Below are 9,476 nucleotides of genomic sequence, written 5' to 3' on the forward strand. Positions count from 1 at the left end.
AATTACTTTCTGCATTAGCAGCTTGCCTTATGGGAAGGATGTGGATGATTCTTTAAAACAGAAAAGAGGAACTGAGGTACTGGCAGAAAGGCTAGAGCTATGTCAATACTTTGAGTGAAGGGTATGGCATGGGAAGATGAAAGCAGGACTAAGGATCAAACATAGAAGATAAACTTCATTTTCAAGGCCACGCTGAGCTTCAACTACATTCCTTTTTGAGAAAGGTTCCAAAGGAAAGAGGGAAGTTTACGAGCTGTGGGAAATACTGCGACTAAACTGGAAGAGAATATTTGAGGTGTTTGTCTGAAGAAGTAAAGCCCTCGTACCAGAGCAGGAACGTGAGCAGTGAGTGAGGCAGCAGCCTTTAGGCCACCTCTGTAACACACCCTACCTACAGGGCTCAGGCAACTCAGGAGGTTATCCAGCAGCACTGTATTTTTTCCCTCCCACAAACTGGTGGCTTTTCAACCCTTGGCAAGTATCTACCCTAAGAGACAGATTTCTTTGCAACTATGTTTACCTAACAGGAGCGATCATCTCCAGCTACCATGCTATTTGATTGCTATTAATTGCTTCTGAATAACATGAACAGTGCATGCCATAATATTACATGGAAAGCTGCAATGGCTCACATTACTCCTTCTTTTACAGGCAGGAGATTTTATAACAGAGCTGGAATCTGTAGACGAGGAGTGGATGAGTGGAGAGATACAAGGAAGAGCTGGGATATTTCCCAAAAACTTTGTTCAGATTTTAAAAACTCCATGAAGTGTTGCCTGTCTTTGTACTCCCTGTGTCTGGGAGAGAATGTTTTCAGCAAAGACATCAATGTATTCTGACTCTCTATGTTTTGCACTACTTATTCTGGACAGTCTTACTCGTATCTTGAAGTCAAAAAAGATTTGAGTCTTTTGTGACCATGTAGTTAGTCACGCTTCAGGAAAAGCTCTGAGAGCAAATACATGCGCGATTTTTAGTGGTCTCCAGCTAGGGAAATAGTGTGGTGCAACACCAGTTAAACTTAAATAGCATTCTGTTATGTTGACTATCTGGTATTATCATGCACAACCTCTGCATAAAGTAAGCTTATTTGAGCTTCTTTAAGAACTGTTTAAAGTGATGTTTTTAATATATAATTGCAGCAGTTGGTATGTAGATCAATATTCAGGTTTCTTTACTGCTTCTACTTTAGCAGAAGAGTTCACTTATGACTTAGATAACTTATAGTAGAAGAATGTCAAATTAAACTGGTAAGAGGGAAAACCCAAGCAAATCCTTGCGTTCTTAGCCCAAGCAGCTCACGAAGAGAGATCAGAAAAGACATAAGTATTTTTCCTCTTAACTAACAGCACTTACACTGGTTTGAACCATGCAGACCTTTCCGCCCACCTCAAAAATCTGTTCCAGATAGAGCCTTAATTTTCCTACTACCCCCTTTGTCAAGCACCACCCTGCCCAGCAGGAGTTGTGATGGACGGCAGTTACTCAGCTTTCTCAGTTCCCCTCCCAGTGTAGCTGTACTATTCCAACTATTTGCCCCTCCACCCCCTTTTATGTAAGTGGAAAGCCTGTCTTCGCTCAGTCTACATTTCATTTACCACTCAAGCACTGGAACATACTTCAGTAACATTATTCCTATCCCTAACTCAAAGGATACTATACAGCCTTGGTTTTGGCTTTCAGCAGGCACAGGGTTAGCTTTCAGGTTGTTAGCACGTACCAGCTATACCAAGCATCATTATAAATGGGCTGTCACAGCCTTAAGGAAAAAAAAATGTCTTGCAAGAAGTTACTTCAAAGAAACTTAAACAAAATCATTTAGAAAAAGCAGCAGCGTGACTTGAGCAACAGTATCTGACCATGACTGAGGTAGCCTGGATCTTCTGGCAGTAAATGCCATTTTGTGACGCTTTGTTTCTGACAGAGTTGTTAAATGAGTCTTGATTAGCAGCTACCTTCAGACTGGAGGAGTAAGAAATATCACTGCAGTACTGGCAATATTCTATCGCTTTTGTGCCACATGGGAAAAAAGAAGAAACCACGAAGTTGTTACTACGAGTCATTAATTCAGAAGCACAGATGCACAGGTATCACAGCATAGAACATCTTGTACCATCTTAAAGTTCTAGTTGACAGAACGCTCACAGCTGAGCGGCTGATGGAGAGCATGCAAAGTAGAATAATCACGACTCACCTTGAGATAGTTCAGCTTGCTTTTGTGTTGCCTTACAGTTCTGTTGGTAGGAGGTCCAACCATTATGGCAACAAGTACCTACTGGTGCAAAAAGCTCTTCCCCCGCCTCCCTCCCCCCCCTTCAGCAAAACAGGCAATACAACCTTCCAGTCAGAACCAAAGTGAAGGGCTTCTTCCAGCAAGGAGCAGATATCGGAGTTTAGCAGCACACTGGAGCTCATCTGAACCATCCTCAGCATTGGTTTGCTCTGCAGAATTTATTGTTATGCCACCGTAGTTGCAAATACTGACACAGGTCCTGTCCTGAACTCCTGGGGAATTCAACTAGAACTGAAGTCCACCTCTTTGGACAGCTCTCCCTGAGCTCTGCTGCCTGGAGCTGCCTGTGGCTCTTCATAGAGATTAGCAGCCCCTGCATTCTGCAGGACTCTGGCAAAACAAATACGAGAGATTTCTAACTTTTCAACTTAAACTGTGGGCCACCCTCTTATAACAGGCTGCTTCCATTATGACCTGTACCAAGAGATCTTGTGGGCAGAACATGAGGAGAACAACCCAAACCAAACACAACCACTCCAACAAACAGAATACCAGACCTTCAGAAATTATACAGTCACTGTGGTGGGAGGAGGAGGCTTAAGTGTATAATGTTTACTTATGTTTTGCCTGGCAGTTTTCTAAGATTTTGATACAAGTCTCCAAGTAGAACTGAATTTTTATAATTTTTCTTTTTTTCCCCCAATTTCCTCTCCCGCATTTTTATAACTGTACTATTGACCAGTTGTTGTTTTTCTACCTTCCACTGAATGTTTGAAATCAGTGCCTGTCAGTAGGTTAAGTTCACTCTTCTTACATTATTCATCTCCTCCCACTCTTGCTGGGAAGGAAAAGCAGCAGAGCCTTAAAAGTCTGGGCAAGGAGCGCCACCTACAAGCCGTTTACGTTACTGCAGACAGCTAAACCATTGAAGTTTGTGGCTTGCCTTACATAGGAAGACTTCATGCCTACTATCACCGTGAAGCTGCATACAGACAACAGAATTTCTAAGGCAGACAGTATATTGCAGAAAAGGAAGAATGAAGTTGAACGCCATTCCTCACTGCAGTACAGTAGCAAGTTTCAGCTGTAACCTTGACATTCAGACAGGGCCCCATACATCATGTATGACAGGAAATGCTTTGGTAAGCAAGGCTTTTATTGTTTGCCCCACCTCGGGAACTATCTTCAGGAAGAAGACTTTGTTCTGTGTGCAAATAACAGTGTCGTAAATAATCTTTGTTAAGTCTAGTACATTTGTTACGGTACCTCTGTAAATTAAAAATGTATTTAACCAATAAATTTTTATAATTATCATCTGATTGCATTTGTATCATCCTACATTGACATTGTAGAGAGCTGAACTCTCTGCTTAATGTGACAGGGGAACAGTTCACCTTCTGCTTGTATGTTTAACTCAACATTAAAAAACCCCCAACAACAGTATTTTGTCTCTTCAGGAGCAGCGCAAGCCCCTCAGATAACCTTGATGGCTTCAGCAGTTCAGCCAAGCCTTTGGATTCAGGTATGTTTCACACTTAACCACATGCAGCATTTATCAACTGCTGCCCGCAGCAACCGCCCAGCACAGCGGGTGTCACAACGATGGCAATGCTCTGTGACACAACTACTTGTTCTACTACACGTGAAATGATTTTATAAGGCACAAATGTACCCACAGCTGCTCTGTGGTTGTGTCAGCAGCCTGTTAAAAGCACCAGAAAAAAAACAGCTGGAAACAGTAGAAAATGTTCACTTAATCTTCACTTAAGAGAAGGATGTCTGTGTCCTGTAGCACTACAGCAAACCTTACAAAGCTCCACTTATATTAACCACTAATGTACCATACAGTTTCAATGTTACAGAAGAGCAAAGGCAAAGCAAAAGACTAAAAAAGCAGCACTCACCTCTTTTTTTCACCATCATAGAAGTTTCACATGTTCACTATCCCTCCACTACACCAACTGCAGAGCAAATCAAGGTCTATGATGACAACCTAAGAAAGGTGAGCTACCTGAATATTATGTCATATTACTGGATGGTAACTTTGAACAACTTAAGTCTTTGTGTGCTTACACACGAACACTTCAGATGCTGCAGTCCTCTTACAATAACTGTTCATAGGAATCTTCAGACAAGTGCCAAGTGCTGTTCAGTTTGCCCTTCAGACAGCTGCGTACTCAGAGACGGAACAGAAAAGCCAAGCTCTCCTGCAATTAAGATTGCTGTTAAGGCAGTAACTGAACCACACTATGAAATCGCATCATCTGCAGTCCACTAAAAGAATTAGTAGAAGTCCTTAACATCTGGCAAGTTATTTGCTCCAATAATTTAACAGCAGCAGATGTGTTTTTACCCCTCCCATTATTTTTAAACAACAGAGTACCCCTCATTTTAGCCAGAAAAACACCTTTTTAACCTGGAATACATAGCCCAACTAAAAACGAGATGAGCTACCTGACGCAGGTGACACAAAAGTACTTTTAAATGATCTGCCAAGTAATTTGGGTGGCTTTAGAACAGACCGTTGCCATTTTTCAGTCAATGCCTCCCCTTGTTCGGAAGATCCATGAGATGCCTTCACAGTAAAATGCTGAAACAAGAGGTTTCCCTTTCCTCCATTTACCAATTAGTTTCTGAAGCACTTCTCACCAATTTAATACAACCTTGAAATGCACCTTCAGTTTCTTCTGTGAGGACCAACATTTTTTTTGGGGGGGAAAAAAAAAAACAAACAAAGAAACCTGAGCAGCGTATTTTCCAATAGGCTCTCGCAAAAAAGGACAAACCACCACCCACCACCTTCCACTTATATTGCAACACCAGCCATTAAAAAAAAAGCCACCACAGATCTCCAGAACAATTATTTTCTGTTTTTCAGTTCAAGCAGCGGTCTATCTTACTAAAAAAAAAGACATCCACATCCAGTACCAACATCATCTACAATATCATCTAGTACCAACAGATGCAACCAAACACTTGTTGTGTGTAATAAACCTTTTATTGTTGGTCAATCTGTAGTTTCAGACAGACTCTTGCACAGGCGGCTCATATCCATCAGCTCGCTCAACTTTCGCACCTGCCTCATCCCCAGAAGGTTTTCCAGCACCACCACCTTCCCCGTGCAGTTCCATCAGCTTGCCCACTAAAAAGAAGTATTGTTAATAGTGAGATACACCTGTTTTAAACAGCTTTGAATTACTGAATTCATTATCATACACAAATTAAACCACCAGCACATGTAACGTAGGTATGATCAACTCCATTGAAGAAAGCTCGTGCAAGATGATGATGCTGAACAAAGTGATGGAGTCCAGCAAAGAACAAGCAATGGAGCAAGTTACAGATGCGTACACTTCAGTAACCAATAAAAAATAACCTCAAGTCCTTCATTGTATGGGAATGTCAGAAAATGGGAAAATTAAAATCATTCCGTGTCATCTGGGACCGAAACAATTTGTCATCATTCATTCCCAAACCAGAGCCTTTAAACATTCAGTTTCAGGCAAGAACTCAAGAAAAGCCTCAAACTGAGTTAACCACTATGTGATTTTCCAGCCTGAAAGCCAAAACATCTGACTTCTAACTACTACAGCCACACAATCTTTTGATGCTGCTTTAATATCTTCCCCCAAAAATAAATATTTTCAGGAGCCTTCCCTCCCCGCTCCCCTCAAACCCCAGATGTGAGGAGGAACTGACTTACATTCAAACTTGGGCTTTTTCAGCATCTTAACCTTGCGGACATAGACATCATGAAGGGGGTAAATGGACTGACAGGCCTTCTCTATGTCTTTGCCAATGCTGTCTGGGATCCTGTGCAGCCAAGAGAGCAGATTAGTGTTAGAACTGTGCCCGCTTCCTAATCAAGCAAAACACACTTAAAATAATTAATACTACATTACATTCGAGAGGAGTTTGCATCAGTACAATAATAGCTCCAGAGCGAAGGCAAAGTGCTCTTAGTTCACAAGCCATTTTCCTTGCAACACTGGTATGAACAGAGCAAGTGTGGTCACTTGGAGACCAAACCAGTAATCTGACTTTGGGAAGCAAGGGCAGTATTTTGGAAGATGCCCCTCAGAGGGATCCAGAACATCTGCAAATCCAACTGATCAGAGCTACAGTTTTATCCTACAGAGATAGAAATAAAAGCTAATTCTAAACTAATGCCAACATGATGACTAATAATCAAATACGATGCAGAGACAAGTGCTCAAAGAAGCACATCAGCTTTTCAGCACCGAAAATGCACTTCACCCGGCCTCTGCCGAACATAGAAGTGAAGGACCAGCCTTCAGTTAGTAAGTGAAACAATTACACAGACCATAAGAGAGAAAAACCATCAGCTTACAGCTTATTGACAACTTCTTTTAGGTCATTGGTCTGGACCTCTCGGGTCATGATTTCCATCATCTTCCTGCGAATCTGCCGGACCTGCTGATGCTGGGCATACGAGGTCTTGCGGATCTGGTTATTCCTCTTCTTTGTAAAACCCACACAGAAGAGGCGCAGCAGGTAACCATCGGTAGTTTTGACATCCACGTGGGCTTCAATCATCGTCTGGAAAAGAAACAGTTATGCCCATGACAGGCTTCCCAAACGAGCCCGTGACAGCCATTAATATCTGCCACTACCAGCAAACAACTTTAACACACACCAGTAGCTTCTTCCTTTCCTAAGGAGGAAAGCAGTCAGGGCAGTAAGGCACACCTTGTTCTTTACACACCTGCCACTTCTTGACCATGGAACACATCTTGTCGCGGGTCAGGTCCATTCCATGGAAGTTGGTCAGACAATTTTTGCCCTGAACATCCTCGGTTATCAGCTTAAATTTACGGAAGGCGACCTCGTCATTCTGCAGATCAGCCAGACTCACTTCAAATACACGACCCTTCAATCCATCAGAGGCAATTTCTGTATGATAAAACAATACGGTGCAACTTGTATTAATGTTAGAAAAGTATTACTCAAATCGGATACCAAACTTCCATATTGAAGAACAATAATGTAAAGATAAATGCAAAGAGCCACATATTCTCCACACAGAAAACAGAAGCAAACGAGTGCAGTTATTTCACATCTTTGCATAAGTAAGGATTTTAACACTGTCTGATTCATACTTAGTTTATAGTGACCCTTATTTTATTGGTTTCACATGATGCAGTTGAAAATACCAACCACCTTGATAACTTGAAGTGCAACCAAGAAAATGCGACTATTTAACTACTCTACACACCTCATCATCCAAATTTAACTACATCCAAAGCCTTTGTAACACAGGGCTCCTTACCCTCAGATACGTAGCTCATTAAAAAACCTCACCCATTCAGCAATGCACCCTGATAATTGCCTGTCAAGGTGGCAGTTCTCTCTCTCTCTCCACAGACCTCCTACTCAGTAACTCTGAGTTTCAGTCTTGACCAAGATGTCACCGTCTCCTTATGTCCAACATTCAGAACAACTACATAATAGTCAGTTAACCATTTTATACCAGCAGTTCATCAAGAACTCCATCCTTTCCTTCCTACCCGTGGTTTGATATTCTTATCTAAATCAGGACCATAAGATATTAATTCCCCTCTCATTCAGTTTTAACTGTCAGCTTCAGGAAACTCATGGCAATCGAGCCTTTTATTCTTACATTCAAAGCTCACACCTCATATAAGAAAGAAACTATCAGCAGTTCTTTAGTTAAGCCTCACTTGAAGCATTTGCATGAAACGAATCCATATCTTCGTGTTGCATAAAGCCCCAATACTCACTAGTTCCTTGAGTCCTGGTAACAAGAGTCTTCCCAATGTTTCTGATATTAAACATCGCAGGCGCTTTGACATCGTACCAGTCCTTTTTGGAGAAAGGATCGACCCTTCATTTAAATAAAACAAGGAAAAAAAAAATCACTTATTTTTGTACAGATGTACCTTGGCTAAACAACAATCCCTGAATTCTTGGTAAAATGGGAACGCAAACCGCAAACATCTCAGCCTCGCCCACCGCGGACACAGCGCAGCCCCCCGCCGCCCGGCCCGCACCTCACGGGGAGCCCCCCCCGCTCCGTGGGCTCCGCCGCAGCCCGACCCGCGCGCAGGCCGAGGCCCGGCCGCCGCCATGACAGCAGCCGCCCGCAGCCGTCCGCGCCCGGCCGCCACCATCCACCTCGCATCCGCGGCATCCTGCCGCCGCGGCGCACCAGCCGACGTCCTCGCGTCCCACCGCCTCCCTCCCGCCCGGCCGCACTTACACTTTCTTCTTGGCGCCTTTCTTGCCGCCCTTGGTGAGCCGCTTGTTCTTGCCCACCGCCATGGTGCCGCCGCGCCGCGGAAAAGAGAGAGCCCGCACCTCGCGCGAGATTATACGAGAGTGGCGCTCCCGCGAGAACTTCCGCTGCTGCGGTCTCGCGAGAACGAGGCCCTGCCCGAGGCGTGGCTGCGCTGTGGGCCGGAACGGGGCGGGCGGGGGGGGCTGGTTTCTCTCCTGAGGCCGCCCGGCTGCGGCTGTCAGCGGCCGCCTGCACTGCGCGCCCTCTCACCGCCATCGGCTGTGCCTGTGAGGAGGAAGGGAAATGCGATCACAGGCGGCTGTCTCATCCTGCAGCTGTAAATCAGCCGCACGGAAGGGCTGATTAGAACAAAGGCGAACGTTTTTAAACGTCAAACGCAATTAGACTTTGGAACACCCTAAAGACGGTGAATTCCCCTCCCACCTCACAGCGTCACTCAATTCTGAAGGTGCTTTACCTGTCGGTGAGATTTGGCTCAAGCAGTTGCTCGTTCCCAGCTGGTAGAAGCCTTATCAGCCCGGATAATCACACTGCCCCCTCCAGTTTCATCGTGAATAGGCAGTTGAAGTTGCAGCTGATACGTTCCAGGGTGTTCCGCTCCTTACAGGCAGCCACAACTACTGCCGTATGCTCCTGTGTGTGGCAAAACTCATAAGAAAGCAAACCTAGAAGATCATTAAGCTTTGACATCGTGTGATGCCGACAGCCAGGCACCAGGAATCACTTAGGGTAAAAGTGTTGCAAGCAAGCGCAATAATTAGCACTGTGAGATGTCCAGGCTGGTTTCTCAGCAGAGTGCATTATAAGAGGAATATCCAAGCAGCAGCTCGGTGCATTCCAACTGCAGCTCCCTATGACTTGACTTCCTTCTTCCTGCCGTCGTGTTTTTCACTCATCAGCTTGAGCCACATGCTGAGGACATAAGAAAAGCGCATGCAGTTCCAGGATGGGAAGCCCGCCTTC

General features: G+C 44.2%; 2 protein-coding genes and 1 non-coding gene across 7 annotated transcripts in view; 1 reads left to right on the forward strand and 2 right to left on the reverse strand.

Moving 5' to 3' along the window:
• The window catches only part of SH3D19 (SH3 domain containing 19), an 88,225-nt gene extending 84,678 nt beyond the window's left edge, over window positions 1–3,547 (forward strand). For all 5 annotated transcript variants that reach the window (XM_072335001.1, XM_072334998.1, XM_072334999.1 and 2 more), the window contains one exon: window positions 652–3,547. In XM_072335001.1, the coding sequence (XP_072191102.1) occupies window positions 652–768 (117 nt within the window). In that variant the 3' untranslated portion in view covers window positions 769–3,547. The remainder of the gene's footprint in view (window positions 1–651) is intronic.
• Window positions 3,548–5,209: 1,662 nt separating this feature from the next.
• Window positions 5,210–9,037, reverse strand: RPS3A (ribosomal protein S3A). The gene is made up of 7 exons (XM_072335147.1): window positions 8,971–9,037; window positions 8,475–8,777; window positions 7,996–8,099; window positions 6,960–7,147; window positions 6,585–6,793; window positions 5,937–6,046; window positions 5,210–5,375 (listed from the first exon to the last, which is right to left on the reverse strand). Exons 2-7 carry the CDS (start codon window positions 8,534–8,536, stop codon window positions 5,254–5,256), a joined length of 795 nt encoding a protein of 264 aa, XP_072191248.1. The 5' UTR covers window positions 8,537–8,777; window positions 8,971–9,037; the 3' UTR covers window positions 5,210–5,253.
• LOC140252341 (small nucleolar RNA SNORD73) lies at window positions 5,632–5,702 on the reverse strand. The gene has a single exon (XR_011903621.1). It is a non-coding gene; the product is annotated as a small nucleolar RNA SNORD73 (small nucleolar RNA).
• Window positions 9,038–9,476: the final 439 nt, after the last annotated feature.

This window comes from Excalfactoria chinensis, chromosome 4 (genome assembly GCF_039878825.1).
Source record: "Excalfactoria chinensis isolate bCotChi1 chromosome 4, bCotChi1.hap2, whole genome shotgun sequence".
Classification (NCBI taxonomy): Eukaryota; Metazoa; Chordata; class Aves; order Galliformes; family Phasianidae; genus Excalfactoria; species Excalfactoria chinensis.